The sequence below is a fragment of the Olea europaea genome, chromosome 2, assembly GCF_002742605.1.
Source record: "Olea europaea var. sylvestris chromosome 2, O_europaea_v1, whole genome shotgun sequence".
NCBI classification, from domain to species: Eukaryota; Viridiplantae; Streptophyta; class Magnoliopsida; order Lamiales; family Oleaceae; genus Olea; species Olea europaea.
Window position 1 is genome coordinate 8,111,147 of NC_036238.1, and position 16,690 is coordinate 8,127,836.

The window sequence follows — 16,690 nt, forward strand, 5'->3', positions numbered from 1 at the left end:
CATGGCAGGATCATACACGTTACGTAGCTCATAATCAAGACGTGCAATTAGGTTATGACACAACAGAGAATCCTCGTATATTTTTCTTTTCCAACTTCCACAGCACACTATTCACGCAACATTTGCTTCTTCCCCAATGTGTTAATCTACATTGAGAAAATCCTAAAGCTTTAGAACATTTATATTTAGTAACCACAAAAGTTCATTTTCCTTCTCAATTGTTTCTAATTATAACGTCACAAACTCCCGATCAAATGTCTTACCTATTCCTCTTTTACTTCATGATTTTGCGAAAGACCCTAAAGTTCTTTTCAGCTCTCTATTTCCAATATATAGAAAATCTTCATCTTGCACCGTAGAATCAGAATCATAATTGAATCAAAATTGATGAAATTCTTAATTTTCGATGGCAATTTCCCCTTTTTATTAGACAAAACTTCACACCACCATTGAAAGTTACTTACGAGATCATATTTAGGGGCCATAGCATCCTCCAAATTGCTCTTAACCTACAATGTAGATTAATCCTGCTACACCTGAATCTAAAGTTTTAGTCAATATTAACCAATCTAGAGATTCTATCAAACCTTGTAATAATGCAATTAAACTTTTCTATCTAATTAAGAAAATGTCTAACTGAATTTAGCAGAATGTACAAATTTAATGACTGATTGCACATTGCTTTTTCATTCTGACAAGCTTAGCTTACTTTCAAAACATATAGATGCAAAAGCTATTTAATGTGATCAATACAACAATACTTCCAAATTTAAATAATAAACATAATTCCCAAGGAGCTCACAAAAATTTCATTGAGAGCATATCTTCAGTGCAGATTATCAAGAATACCCATCTCATTCAAGAAAATTACTTTGGTCATGTTATCCACTTCTTCATGGTCCACCTTCGTATCCCACAAATGCAATTTATCGAGCACCACCAACACCTATTCCAAAAATTCAAATTAAAACCAAAATTAACCCAATTCATTTTTTTTGGGCCCAATTCACAAAAATCAAAACAATAAAAATTCAAAAGAAATCACCTTTCTACCGGAGACTGTCAAGAGTTGAACTTGTTTACGAAAAAAAAAATTGATTACCTCGGCTGCTACCCAAGCCAAATTCTTATATTCCACCCACACAGTCAATTGAGCACTTGAATGATAGATTATGTTTGTATTTTTTGTGATCTTCGTCAACAATAGACATTTTCACGTGGCCGTCGACAGCAACTTCAATAGGGTGGCCAAATCAAATGAGTGAGGAAAGTGGCTTTAGGTTTTCTTTTGGGCAGTAGATGTTTTGAATAGAAGGAAATGGTTTGTTTTTCTTGCTTTTGGCTTATGTTCCAACCTTCTTTTTTAATTCTCAAATGCACTTGATTTCTTCCCTGCCATCTGCACACTTTTTGTGCCATTCCATCATTTAGTCAAATCTCATTTAATGGACATGTTATGTATTTAAATTATCTAGAGGGGCAAAAATGTTCAAAATTGACAATTTTGTAAGGACTTTAAAAAAGTGATATTTTTGTAAATGCAAACCCAAAATTTGATATCTAGTGTAATTTTCACTCAAAAGATTTAAGGGGAAAGAAGATGTTATCCAAATCCAAATTTTCCTTTGCTCGCCAGTTGTATATCATTTTGGTAGAATAATGGTATGTACATTCATGATTCAACTTCACATAAAAAACAAAATAAATATTTCATCAATGAGAATAAAGGAAAAAAAATTTACGATGTTTTTTCTTTCTTTTCATGAAAAACATAAAACCGGTGGATAGATGTAATTACGATGAAACTACCACATTGGGATGAGGTCAACTTGAGTTGGGGAACATCAAGTCTGTTCAAACCCTTTTTGATCTCATCAGAATAAAAATGACATACTTATTACGAATGACTATGATATCAGGAAATGAACATTATCGATTCCACAAGAATGCAAGAAGATGTACGTGCAAAAATCAAGTGAGCGGACAAGCCAGTGAGAATTTTCCTTAGAAGACGTACATGCAGAAATCTTGCGAGAGGACAAGCCAATGACAATTTTCCTTGTCTTACTATAGTGAGATAACAATAGATGTTGCAGCAATTATGATACAAAGAATAGTTTACTTCTTTTCTTCTATGAATCTTGCATGTTATTTAATGCACTTTTAGTCTGTTTTGCAAGATTTTTGAAAATTCAAAAATTACTTTTGAGATCAAGAAATATCTTTTGAATATATTTGGACAATTGTTATTTTGTTCCCCAAAACAAATATATTTAAATAAATGTGACAATGTTGTTATAGTGTCATATGCATTTGTATACTAGTAATATTAAAGGACATTGGTGGATGAAGTTGGAAGCGGATGAGGATAGAAAAGAATGTCCGAGTCTGACAGGATGTCAAAAAAGCTGGAACATACATAATCTCTCAATTGAAGACTCACACTAGCTAAAAATAAAGATTAAGATTCATGTCTACCTCCAACATTTCCATTACAATAACTTGTGTCATAATTTCTCCTAGACAAATGAGAGCCAAATGTTAAATTATAGTACATGTGTTGGTTACACGTGCGAAAGTGTCAATCTAGACTCACTTGAAGTCTGAAGACGTTTGTTTGAATGTCATATCTGGATACTTTAATAAAATTTAATTTCATGTCGAATATATAAATAATTTTATGCCAATATTATTATACAGTCGCCTAGTACCGAGGTTGCATTGTCATTCGAAGATTAATTAACACGCAGACAGACAGAGATTAATAAGTTACTAAAAAAGGCACATCTGTAATAAAATACTAAAATGTCATAATCCAAATCCTCTAATCATTATATAAATCTGAAGGCGTGGAGAAAGGGTTAGAGAACTGATATTTTCACTCCATGATTAAATGACAATTATATCCTTATCGGTGTCATCTCCAGTCCCCTGTTCTACTCCCTAAAAGCGTGTAAAAAAATAAAAACTTTTGTCCTACAATTACTATCGTATTAGTTCTAACCGGAGAAGATTGGAGTACAAGGAACGAGAGAAGAACCGAACCTGAAGTGTCTGTATCAAAATTGAAGGGTAAATATATGCGTAACTACCAACTACGGCGAGAAAGAGAGACTGGGCTTTACTGTTAACTGAAGTTCATCATATTGAAAAGGTAAATTCTTTAGCTCAATTAAAGTCGAATGTTTACTCCACTCATTTTCTAGAATTTCGATTGTTCTATTTAGATCTCTGTATAGGAAGATTTCGAGTAGACCGTTTGTATTTGAATTCTACAACTATGATTTATTTTGCTTTACTGTTAAGTATATTTGTCAAAATGATTAATATGGATTTGCAATTTGATGCATACTTGTTTGGTAGTTTGATTGTTTCTCTTTCTTTTTCAAAACAAAATTTAATTTATTTCCAAGCGCCCTCGATTATGATAATAATTTACAAAATTGGATGCTTAATTATTTTAGGAATTTATGAGTTAACTATTTAAGAACGTTTACAAACAAGTTTTAACCGGCTATGCACTGAACTATTGTTGGAGGTCGGAATCTTTTCATTTTCACATGAAGCAATTATTCCTAGAAGAGATAAAATTAGAAGGAAAGGCAAAAGAGAGATTATTAAAAATTCACTTCTGTAATCTGTTGGTTCAACTGTATTGAAAGATTTTTATTTTAGCAAGTTTAGCTAGGAATAACGTGGGCTTGTATCTAGATCATAGAAAATGGAGGGATGATTGGAGGTCTTTGCTTCCATTCTTTCTTTTATTTAGACTTTTCTATATCCCTATCTATGATATTTCTTTATTCTGCGAAAACATATCTTGCTTTCAAAGTTAAGCTTTCCCCACCCAATCCTGTCTTCTTTAATAAATTCTAGAGTTGATTGTCCCATAAATTTTGTGTGCAACGAGATGTGTTTCCTCTAATTAGATTTTCTCCAATATTACTCCTGATAATCTAACAAATTGAGTCAAATCAAATCAGGATTTCATGTTGTTTTCTTTCCCAAAAGAGGTACTCCAGCAAGAAGATAGAAATATGAAACGTTGGTTGTTTTCGTTGGAACCTGATAATATTGTTGAAATAGAGAAGTCTAGAGAAAAGAAAGAAAATATATGAAGAGAAACTGTATTTCCGTCTGTGTTCTATAATGTACAGGAGCAGTCTTTATATGGTAGAGAGAGGCTGACTAAAACAATTGTGCCAATTTGTTTGATGGAGAGTATAGATGGAAAGTGCCCTCCTGCAAGTGATGAAGCACAAAATGACAATCAATCTCGATGTGTTTGATGCGCATATAGAAGACATCATTGTGAGCAATCTGAAAGGCACCATGATTGTCACAATAGATAGGGATGCTAGATTGTAGAGAAATATCCACATCCTGCAGAAGCCAACGGAGTTGGAGAAGCTTGGAAGTGGTGTCACTCAGTGCCCGATACTCAGCCTCAGTGCTGGAACAAGCAACTACTATTTTTTCTTGCTCCGTTAAGAGATAAGGGCCAATAAAAAAAGGAACCCAGTGATAGACCATTGATCAATAGAATCACCTGTCCAATCAGCATCGGAATAAGCGTGTAACGTTGGCGAGGAGTGGGAAGAGAAGTGAAACCTATAGAACAAGGTACCTTTCACATAATGAAGAATTCGAAGAACTGCTACATAATGAATAGAGTGAGGAGCAGTCATAAACTGGCTAACAAGATGGACAGCATAGGCAAAATTCGGTTGTGTAACAGTAAGATAAATAAGGCTCCCAACAAGTTGTCGGTAAAGGATAACATTATGAGGGGGCTCTCCATCAGTAGCACGAAGTTTGAGGTTAGACTCGATGGGACTATTAGCAGTTTTGCAATTCGTATGACCAATACGTGATAGTAAATCAGAACCATACTTGGCCTGAGTGAGAAAATAGCCATAGGAGGAATGAGACACCTCTAATCCAAGAAAGTAACTGAGAGAATCAAGATTTTTCATTTCAAAATGCTGACTAAAACTGCTTGAGCTCATCAATACTAGAGATCGTTAACAGTAATAATCATGTCATTAACATAAAGGAGAAGAATAGAAATACCAGCAGTAGTATGGCGAGTAAAAATTGCATAGTAAAGAGAGCTAGAAACAAACCCCAGCTGGGTAATGGTAGAGCTAAATTTCGCAAACCAAGCTCATAGAGCTTACTTGAGCCCATATAGTGCCCGTCAAAGACAACACACTTTACGAGGTGGATGTGGATACCTTGGGGGAGGTTGCATGTATACCTCCTCAACTAAATCATCATGCATGAAGGCATTCTTCACATCCATTTGGAAAAGAAGCCACTAGCAGGCAGAGGCCCTAGCCAAAAGAGAGCTAACAAATGTAAGGAGATAGGGGCAAAGGTCTCCTCATAGTCAATTCCATACTCCTGAGCAAAGCCCTATGACACAAGACGTGCTTTATGCCATACCTCAGAACCATTAGAGTTAGTTTTGATCTTGTAGATCCATTTGCACCTAACTGCAATCTTTCCAAGAGGAAGATCCACCAACTCCCAAGTATGAGTTTTATGAAGTACATGAAGATCTTCAGACATAGCTTTTGCTGCCAATTTGGGTTAGAGGAAGCCTCACGATAGGTGCGAGGTTCATGTAATGAAGCACGAATAGCGTAACAATGATAGTCACAAAGGTGAGTGGGAAGTTTTCTTACCCTAGTAGAGAGACGAATGGGTGAAAGCATAAAGCTCGAAAAGAGGTCCAAAAGGGGATAACTCAGATGAAATGGTAGAAGGACCTACAGGGACCAGAGTCGATAGTAGTGCCAATCGGTTTATTGTTGTTGGAACTCACAATTTCTTCACTAAGGTCATCAACATCTGGTGGCAAATTTATAGAAACATATGTAAAATGAGGAACGTGACTACGAAGTTGTGGAGGAAACAAGCCCATACTACTGAACAACTTATTTTCCCAAAAGGTAACACGACGTGAAACTCGAAAATGTTGGTCAATAGGATCATAACAACGATAACCTTTATGTTCCATACCATATCCTAGAAAACAACACAAACTAGAATGATGCTGTAACTTTGTATGTTCACGAGGTTGAAGAACAAAACGCACACTCTCAAACTCCTTAAGCAAGTGATAATCAGGAACTTTCCTATAGAGCAACTCATAGGGCAACTTACAGAATAGAAGCAGAAAGAAGAAGGGTCCGAACAGTATCTAAGATATGGCGATGCTTACGCTCAGCACGCCCATTTTGTTGAGAAGTGCTAGGTCAAGAGCGATTGGGGAATCGTGCCAATTTGTTTTAAAGTAGCAAGAAAAGAGGATTCTCTATACTTCATGGCATTATAAGATAGAAATATTTTAATTGAACAAGAAAATTGAGTCTGAACTATTTTTTGAAATTCAATACAAATTTGTGGAGGTTCAAATAGATTTTGCATAAGATAAAGCCATGTGTAGCAAGAGTAGTCATCAATAAAAATAACAAAATAACATTGTTGCGAAAGTTGTCTCCAAGAATCTTCAAATCGGTGTTTTTCGAGCTCAGTCCAACGTACCTTTCTCTACCAACAACCAAACCAACTAGCTCCGATCCACAACTAATATAATTCACCTCGGTTGCTATTCAATCTTACCCACATAGGATAAGAGATGATGATGACTTGTGGCCACAAAGGCAAAGAAAAAACACCACAAAAGTAGGCTATAAAGGAACCATCAACTACACAAAGTAAACAAGCGTTTTGGACACTTTTAGGAGTCGTTTTTCACACATCAAAGGGGGCAGCTGAGTTTCTCTTATTTTTCTCACAAACCATACCAATCATACTAAAAAGTGGCTAGGGTTATTGCTTTAGATGTGGTCTAGAGTTAGGCTTTAAGTTGGACTTCTAATAGATTTAAATGGGCTAAGATTCAAGCCATCCAATAAGGAATACGATTGTGCCGGGTGGAGTTTATCGACTTGGTTGTTGGACTTATTTCATTCATAGACCTATGCGTATAAAATAATCAATCCACGTTAACATCATAATCCGGGATTTATTGGGTATAAAAAACCCAACAAACATGATCCCCTATAGTAGGAGTAGGAGTAGGAGTAGGGCCGCAAACATCAAAATGAACCAAGTCAAAAGGTGTTGAAGAAGTAGAATCACTATCATTAAAAGTTAAATGGGACAGTTTTCTAAGTTGACAAGATATACAATCTAAAGATTCTTGTTTTATCGAACCTAAATGACTACTAGAAATTAAAGAACGTAGACGAGATATGGAGACATGACCAAGGTGATAATGCCAAGTTCTGAGAGTAGAGGGCGGAGTATGAAAGGAAGTTGCAGTAGACATGTTGACCGGCAGATGCAGTGAAGTGAGCTCAAACAGGTGACCAACCTTATGGGAAGTCCCAACGACCTGACCCATCTGCGGATCCTGCACCACAACACCACGATGAGTAAAAAGTAACTCCAGGCCTAGATTGCAGAGTTGTCCAACAGATAACTAGATTAAAGACAATTTTGGAACAAAAATTGTATCAGTGACAAACGTCTGAGGAGTAGAGATTGAACCACTATGACTGACATGCAAATGAGAACCATCGATGGCGTAAATAGTGGGTGGATGAGGTAATTCAGTTGTAGAAGTGAAAAGAGATGAATCTGAAGTCATGACAACAGGCAAAGTCAAGATACCAAGAACGGTTACCTGAGAGGGTGGTGGATAGAGCAGGAGAGAGGTTAGCCTTAGGTAGAACCTGAAGTATAAGGGCTTCAACCTCAGCTGGAGAGAGAGATGCAGTGGAACAGACGGGACCATGGATAAACTCTCTGAAGATTCTGTGTGAGCTGTAGTAGCAGTCTTCTGGAGGCATTTTCGGCACTCGTTGGCTTTATGACCCCACTTCTTACAAAAATAGCACTGGACAGTATGACCAATATGCCCTGACTTAGGGCAGTATGACCAATATGCCCTGACTTAGGGCAGTATGACCAATATGTCCTGACTTAGGGAGCAGAAGGAGCAGCCAAACGGGCTCTGAAATAGGCAGCTTCCTAGTAGAAAATCGAATCTCCTCCGAGATTAGCTTGCTCAGCACAATATCTAAAGAAGGAAAAGGAGAATGATTTAGCAAAGAAGCTTGAGCACCCTCAAAATCATCTCTAATAGCCATCAGAAATTGAATTATTAAGTACATACCATCACGATAGGTCACAAACTTCTTCACATCACCAAGGGCAGTCAGTTCTGGCTCGAAAGTTGATCCCAGAGGTAATTCATCTGAGAAAAGAAATCCGTAGTAGACTAACCTATTTCCTTCGCATTTGATGAAGTTGTGTAGCGAACTGTTACTGTTGAGCAAGATTAGCTGAGTTGTACCTTTGCGCCAGTAGATTCCACACATCTTTAGCATTATCAAGCCTTCCAAAAGTGTTGCCAATGGAGACCAAACATGTATTGGAGAACCACGAAATGATTCTGAAATGCGCACTTTCCCAAAGGGCAAGACGATTGTCAAATTTCTTTTGGTCCTCCATTTCTCCTTTTTCAGGTTTGTGCTTAGAACCAGTAACAAATCCCCAGAGACGATGTCCACGGAGCCACATACGCACAGCATTAGACCATGCGTTGTAGTTTGAGCCATCAAGGACAACAGAAATTGGTTGCGGGACCTCTTTAATGTTAGACAAACTTTGAGCCATGATTTTTTTATCTCTAAACAATGCTCAAATAGGTGGAAGAATGCCAGAAACAACAAGAGAAGCCAAGAAAAATACTAGGGCCCCGTTTGGTAGCCATTTTCTTCAAAATGAATTTTTTTCTCTCTTCTTTTCAACCATACATTTTTTATTAAAATAATATTACACGTAAATCAAAAAAATTTCTTTATTTTTCAACCACACATTTCACATCAATTTACCATTCTAAAATGCATTTTTACATAAAAATGCATATCAAACACCCCCTAGATCTTGGAATGTATTCTAATACAAGAAAATCCCAAATCTTCAGAGGAGATAATCAATTTAACACTGTAGATCAGGATTCTGATGTCAGATTTGAGAAATCTGAGACAGAAACTCTGAGCTGCGTATTGGAGAGACAGAAACTTCAAGCTTCCGAAAGTGATGATACAGGAAAACCTTGCTTAAAGAAATAAATAAAGAAGACTTGGAGAAAAGAAAGAAAATGTATGGAGAGAAATTGTATTTCTGTCTGTGTTCTACAATGTACAGGAGCAGCCTTTATATAGTAAAGAGAGGCTGACTGAAACAGGTAATACAATAATTAAAGAACCAATTGGTATCTAATTACAATCAATCAGTGTAAATCAAGAATATACAGAACAAGTCATGAATCAATCAATGATATCTTGAAATCTTGGAATATATTGTAACAAATATTAATAGTTTGATTCCTTACGGACAAAAGCCACAATATTTGGCAGTCGAAGTGGGTGGCGGGGTTCATAATTAATCTTCTGGTATCCACAAAGTATCTGCGGAGCGATGAAGGGGGAAGAGAACATGAGTGAAGTTTAAAAGTCTTATTTATTTGTCTGGTTTCTAAGCAAAATGAGAGGGCAATGAAGAGACGTGAGCGTATATTTAAAGTATATATAATTAAACATTACTCACCGTCCAATTTTTAAAATTCTAAAGACATTAGACTTTATTTTATTGTCTAGAAAATGAAAGCGTCAATTTATTGGCCTCTGGAAAAATATTACCTTTCCAGGAATGCTGGTTAACCATAAAACTCTATCTGGAAGCCAGAACAAGAAGAAAATAGAGAATTTGGAAAAGAGTAATGGGTCCATAACAGAGCTTTATCTGTAAGAGGAAGAGAGATGAAATTGAAAACAGAGGAGGAGTTTCTTAAAAATACATGTACTTCATCTTATGTTCGTTGATTTTTAATGTATTTAAGGAAATTTTTAAGTTTGAATTTCAGTATTATAAAAGGAGATTAAGTCATATGATGAGCAAAATTATTTTCTTTAAGTTTCAATTTGTCCTATCCTCTTTTCTTTTGCTTCTCATAGCCTAAAGCTTTTCATGGATTTGGTATTCTAGCTCAAGGTGTTCTGATCACTTGCTGCATTCAATGCTTGCAGGTTCTACTCTGTGGAGAAATAGTTAACGGGTGCCTTCCTGATTATTCAAGCTGAGGGAGTTCTTCAGTCAGGTTTTCTCAATTAAGAAATGAGTGAACGCTTATTTCTTATTTTGGAGCCTGACTGAGAACAAAAAGCTTTCCGGTTGGCATCTGGAAAGTAAATAGCTTTTTCTTGGCACTCATTTTCATTTGTTTTCTTGGGTACTTATCTCATTAGTTTGAATATCAATAAATGGAAAAAAATATGGAAAATGCTAAAATGGGCCAATTGAAGAACTATGAACAAGTTCATTATAGTTCTGCAGAGGCTAGAAATCAGGGGCTTGGTTCTGTGAACCAATGGGCTTTTCAGGATCCATACAATTCGATTAAAACTTATATAAGACCACCCGATCTCAATTTACCAGTTGGAGCTAGAGCTGATCTCAATTTACCAGTTGTCGCTAGACCTGTTCTCAACTATTCTATTCAGACTGGTGAGGAGTTTGCTCTTGAATTTATGCGGGAAAGGGTGAATCCAATGCAGCACATTGTTCCAAATTCCTCTAATGAGCCTAATAATGCACCAGTGTATATGGATGTAAAGGGAACGCTTGGAATATTTCATACAGTTTCTGATAGTGGACTTGATACTTCCACTATCCCCTCTGTAGAAAAGAGGAGAATCCAAAATCCGGAGAGCAATGCCTCCTCTCTAAATGGAGAAAAGGTTTATGGTCAGCCCTTTCAGCCTGTGAATCAAACCTCATCTGAAAGTAAGAGTAGTCACGGTTTTCAAAGTCATACTTCTTCAAGGGCTTCTGGTAGCTCATCAACAATTGTAAAGATTCTCTGCAGTTTTGGTGGTAAAATTTTGCCTCGTCCAAAAGATGGAAAGCTTCGGTATGTTGGAGGTGAATCACGTATTGTCCGGATAAGCAGGGATATTTCTTGGGAGGAGCTTGTGCAGAAAACATGGATAATATATAATCAACCTCATACAATCAAATATCAGCTTCCTGATGAGGATCTTGATGCATTGGTGTCAGTCTCCTGTGAAGAGGACCTGCACAATATGATGGAGGAATTTTATGTACTTGAAGATGGTGGATTCCAGAAACTCCGGATATTTCTTATTTCAAATGACGACTTAAATGATTCTCAGCTTGGTCTCGAGAATGTAGAAAGTGATTCCGAGCTTCAATATGTTGTTGCCGTGAATGGCATGGACTTTGGATCCAGAAGAAGCTCCATCGCTATGGAGAACACTTCAGGAATCAACTTGGAGGAGTTACTGAGTTTAAGTGTTGAGCAGGAGACCGGTCAAATTGCAGTTGGCTTAGCAGTGGCTGGTTCTGTGCATCGAGAAGTTGGTATTCCAAACCAATCTTCTCAGATGATGCTACCAACTTCATCACCTGCTTTTGAGTCCAATCCACGTGGTTATCCGGTGCAAACAATGAATCACGGACAGAGTGAATTGCACACTTTCCACCAGATAGACTGCTTCCCAGATGTGGGTTACAAAAATAATATCCCACCAGCTGTTCTAGTGCAACATAATTATGGTTCTCATCCATCAAATCATGTGCCAGTTGCTGAAAACTTGATTCCACATTCTATTTATGGGCACATGACTTCAAAAGGGGCTATGGCTGTGGGGCAGCCACATGGTAGCTTGAAAGCAAAGGTTCCAGAAGTGTCAATATCAAAGACGACGGTTAAAAATGAAACTACAATCCCTAAGAAGGTTGAGTTTTTTAAGGAACATTCTCTGGAAAAGGAATTGCTTCTGAAGGATGCAAAGATGACAGAAGAGAACACAATCCAGAAAATCAGTGAGTCTAATAGGATGCAGACAGTCAAAAATGAGAAGATTATCTCTTCACATCAATATGAAAGTTCATCTTTAAATGCCATAACACGAGAGGATGCATCCATCATTAGTGCTGCAGAAGACACAGGAACTCGTGTTGTTCAAACAACAGGTAGTGAGAAGAGCCAGGATTCTATGAGTAGTTCAGTTCCTCTGGATACTGTCAAGGAAGGAAATATGCAAAAGATTGATGTGGAAAACCAGTTTTATAAATCTGGTAAAGCATTTATGCCTGTCCATGGTGACTCGGGGGATTATTCAAATGATTTCAACCACGATGCAGAGGTGCTTCCTCAGAGCCTTTTTCGTTCAGAAAGAATTCCCAGAGAACAGGCAGGGCTTAATCGTTTGTCCAAGTCTGATGATCATTCTGGTTCCCAGTTCCTAATGACTCATGCCCGATCAGATGTTTCCCAACAGATGACTGAATCAATTGACAAGTTAACTGATTGGAATGTGGATTCTCAGAATGAAGAATTTCTTGCTTCTGCAAAATCTGTGCTTACGAACGAACCTGCTATTGAAGAGAAGAGTGAATTTAAGAAGTCAATCACAGTTACTGATTACATTGGTGCAAAGAATTCCAGTGTTCATGATGAAAATCTCAAGTCAAATCTTTACAAGCCTGACCGAAATGCTGTAGTACTTCCTGATAGGGATTCTTCTGCGTCCAATTTCCCTATGACTGGCCGAAGTTCTGAAAATCCCCAAGATGAATCTGCTTCTAACCTTACTAAGCTTCACTGGGGAAAGATAAGTGGAAAAACCTTCGAGGAGCCAATACAGCCTCCGACTGAAGAAGCAAATCCTGCTGTAACTTCTTGCCAAGGAAAACCCTCTGTTGGCGACAGCAATTCAGAACAAGCAAACATTCTTATTGATATTAATGATCGTTTTCCTCGAGATTTCTTGCCTGATATATTTTCTGAGGCTAGAGTTGTAGATAGCTCAGCAGGTTTTTCTCCACTGCGGAGGGATGGAAATGGTTTGAGTTTAAACGTGGAACATGAACCTAAGCACTGGTCATTCTTTCAGAAGTTAGCAAAAAATGATTTTGCAAGAAAAGACAAGTCCCTCATGGATCAGGATCATCTTAGTTTGTCATCTACTCATGCCAATATTGGAGAAGTCGAGTCCATTGAAAATAGTTATCGACTTTCTAGAGCTAGTGGAAATGCAATGGATCACATTGATTCCTGTAGCAATTTTGAGGATGATACTCAGCAGCAACCAAGTAGCATTATCAGACCAGACACCATGAAGTTGCCTTCTGATTATGATCCTCCCCAGACCTCTGGCGTTCCAATTCTGCAATTTGATGGTCAAATGGATTCGAGGATACCTGAATCTGAGTATCAGGTATTTTTCCCTTAGGCAAACTTGAGGAATGTGCTTTGGTTTATCTGTAATTTCTAAATCTTCTTTTATCACTTTAAGGATGAGAAGGAAGAAGCACCGCGTACCAAGTTACCTCTTGTTGACATCTCCCTAAGAGATTTTGATCTCCATATGCTGCAGGTATGATGCCACCTAATCAGGAAAAATTAACTAATATGTTCCAAACATGTAAACCGATGTTGGCATTTATGTATTGTCGTTTCCTTAGGAAATTCCCTTACAATTTAGCAACGGTATTAAGAAACAAGAAAAATGATGAGAAAAAGTATCTTTGTGGCAAAAACGTCCTCTCTATTCTATACAATATAGACATAATGCTTTCTTTCTGAAAAACTTAACTAGCTCAGAGCAGATAAATATTGTAGTAGTGTAGTTGCCACTTATAACTTTTTCTCACTGCTAAAAGTCATTACAATTTCCATTATGATGGAAATCCACTAGCTATCATAGTAACTAGACTCTCCACCCTTGACAAGATGGTGAAATTCTCTTCAAGAACATCAAACCACCAAACTCAACTTTAAAATGTGCTCTGGTACATATACTTTGATATTCACCTCACCTTACCTCATCCTTGTAGTTTCATTTTTTTTACCATGTAGTTTCATGCATATGAATATTATCATCTACCCTTTAAAACAATTGCCTTTACATTATAGCTACCGCTGATCATTATTGTTGCATTTTCTGTGCCACCTCTCACTTTGTTATATTATCTACATCGCTGCCACAAACCTGCCAATGAAATGCTTGTAGGATAGTTCATTTTGAAATTTGATGAAATATTATCAGATCATATTGGACCGTTTCAGCCACTTACTGTGGACCCTTCTTTACATTACAGATTATAAAGAATAAGGATCTTGAAGAGTTGAGGGAATTAGGTTCTGGAACCTATGGGACTGTTTATCACGGGAAGTGGAAGGGTTCTGATGTTGCTATCAAAAGAATAAAGAAGAGTTGTTTCACGGGTCGCTCATCAGAGCAGGAGCGACTGGTCAGTTTGTCTGTAGATTGTATTGAAAATTCTCTCTCTCTCTCCCTCTCTCTCGATTCATGATAGTCAACTTGTATTAATTTTCTGTAGGCTGTGGAGTTTTGGCGCGAAGCTGAAATTCTTTCAAAGCTTCACCATCCCAATGTAGTAGCGTTTTATGGTGTAGTGCAAGATGGCCCTGGAGGAACACTTGCAACGGTCGCAGAATATATGGTGAATGGTTCCCTTAGGCATGTTTTAATTTGCAAGGACAGGTACTATAATGTTATAGATATACTTTTACATCTGATAATTTACTCACTTGCTACTTTTGAGACTATCAAGTGCTTCCTTTTCTGTATTTCCCAGTTTCACTTTTAAATATTCAGGCATCTGGATCGTCGCAAGCGGCTCATAATTGCAATGGATGCGGCTTTTGGAATGGAATATCTGCATTCAAGGAATATAGTGCACTTTGATTTGAAATGTGACAACTTGCTTGTCAACTTGAAGGATCCTTCCCGACCCATATGCAAGGTAACTAAGAGGATATGCCCTTTTCCTTCAATTAAGGGAACATCTAAATGTGTGATAATAAATACTTCGATTAGCATTGTTAAGTTGATCGGATGCATTGGTAAATGTTCAAATAATGTAGCAGTGGCACAATATCACAGAGATGCAAAATGCTTTACCTTCCTGCAGGAAAAAGGATTTTATAATACCTAGATATGAAAAATGAAATGAAGCAAAAAAAGGTCATGGTTAGTGTTGAATCCAACAAATAATTAGCATTTTATTTTACTCATTGTTCAGGTGGGTGATTTTGGATTGTCAAAAATCAAAAGAAATACATTGGTTACTAGTGGTGTCAGGGGAACCCTTCCATGGATGGCTCCAGAGTTACTAAATGGTGGCAGTAGTAAGGTTTCTGAGAAGGTAAAATTTTGCACATTATCTTCCGTTTTTTTATTACATAGAGGGGAGGATGTGAAGTTAAGTGATTGATGCTAGTAGACAATATTCCTATGAGATGTTCGAACTTTATCTCCAGCGAGATGGCCCTTCTTATCCAGACTACTTTTCTGAATATTTCAAGGCATGTGTGATTTGCTCTTTCTGCCATTGATGTGTATTTAGCGGCATAAAATTTGTCAGCCATATAGTTCTCTTTTCTCGTCTTCTATTACCAAATTTCATAAGGAGTCTCTGAATCATGAGTTTCCTAGAGAAAGGGAAACCATATTGTTAGATATCTGAGGCCCTTCATACAAAGATGAGATGAAAATCTACTCCAGGAAGATGGTTTCTTCTAATATTGGTTACGGCTTTCATTTTGCAGGTTGATGTCTTCTCCTTTGGGATTGTACTTTGGGAAATTCTTACTGGTGAAGAACCCTATGCCAATATGCATTATGGAGCTATCATAGGTTTGTTCCTTCTTGGCTTTTTCATCAAATATCTGTCATGTCCTGTTATTCTCTTAATCTTCCTTTCTGTTTCTTAATTGCACTTTGATCCCAGTTTCTAAATTGGAAAAGCCTATGGCTTCTGCCTTCTGCATCAATTCAACTCTTCATAAACTATGAATAGTAGTTACAGACTGGAAATTACTGACCAAAAATTACTAAATAAAGCTCGTAACCAGCATATCGAAGTCATAATAGTTTTCCACTGAAATTATTAAAATTCTGCACGTGAATTCATTTGTTGCAAACTATCATCTTATCAACGATAGAATGTAAAAAAAATAAAAAAATAGAAACCAAAATGAACATTAATCACAAGAAATCTAAAATGTCTCTCTTTCTTGTGTGAAGGTGGAATAGTAAATAACACATTGAGGCCACCCGTGCCAAGCTTCTGTGATCCCGAATGGAGATTACTTATGGAGCAATGTTGGGCTCCAGATCCAATGCTTCGTCCATCCTTCACTGAAATTGCTAGACGCTTGCGTAAAATGTCTGCTGCGAGCATAACTAGACCACAAGGTCTTGCAACACAGACTCAGTTATCCAAATGAAGACATGATATAAGCACACGTGTCTATATATAAATTGCTTTAGTTTCTTAAGATGACTGGCATACTCTGTACAGTATCGTGTATCATGCACACGAGAGATTGAGTTCTCATCACGATCGTGCATTGATGGATTTGTGTATAAGATAATGATTTTGAACATATGGTTTGGTGCAATAAATGAAAAATTATTACATTTGTTGCAAGCCTATAGTTGCTTCGAGGTCATGGCGTAATGATTTGAGTTGAGATTATAATGTGGATATATTATTTATTGATTTATTATTATGGTAAAATAATTTTTCCTTTCTCAAAACTAAAAGATAGGGT

The 16,690-nt window shown here is 37.0% G+C and overlaps 2 protein-coding genes across 2 annotated transcripts; one reads left to right on the forward strand and one right to left on the reverse strand.

Annotated features, from left to right (window-relative positions):
• Positions 1 to 2,914: 2,914 nt before the first annotated feature.
• Positions 2,915 to 16,563, forward strand: LOC111410216. The gene is made up of 9 exons (XM_023040463.1): positions 2,915 to 3,154; positions 10,110 to 13,325; positions 13,404 to 13,484; positions 14,209 to 14,361; positions 14,452 to 14,615; positions 14,730 to 14,877; positions 15,157 to 15,279; positions 15,683 to 15,770; positions 16,161 to 16,563. Exons 2-9 carry the CDS (start codon positions 10,344 to 10,346, stop codon positions 16,361 to 16,363), a joined length of 3,942 nt encoding a protein of 1,313 aa, XP_022896231.1. The 5' UTR covers positions 2,915 to 3,154; positions 10,110 to 10,343; the 3' UTR covers positions 16,364 to 16,563.
• Positions 6,803 to 8,797, reverse strand: LOC111410246. Its single transcript, XM_023040513.1, has 2 exons — positions 8,192 to 8,797; positions 6,803 to 8,095 (listed from the first exon to the last, which is right to left on the reverse strand). Exons 1-2 carry the CDS (start codon positions 8,634 to 8,636, stop codon positions 7,941 to 7,943), a joined length of 600 nt encoding a protein of 199 aa, XP_022896281.1. The 5' UTR covers positions 8,637 to 8,797; the 3' UTR covers positions 6,803 to 7,940.
• Positions 16,564 to 16,690: the final 127 nt, after the last annotated feature.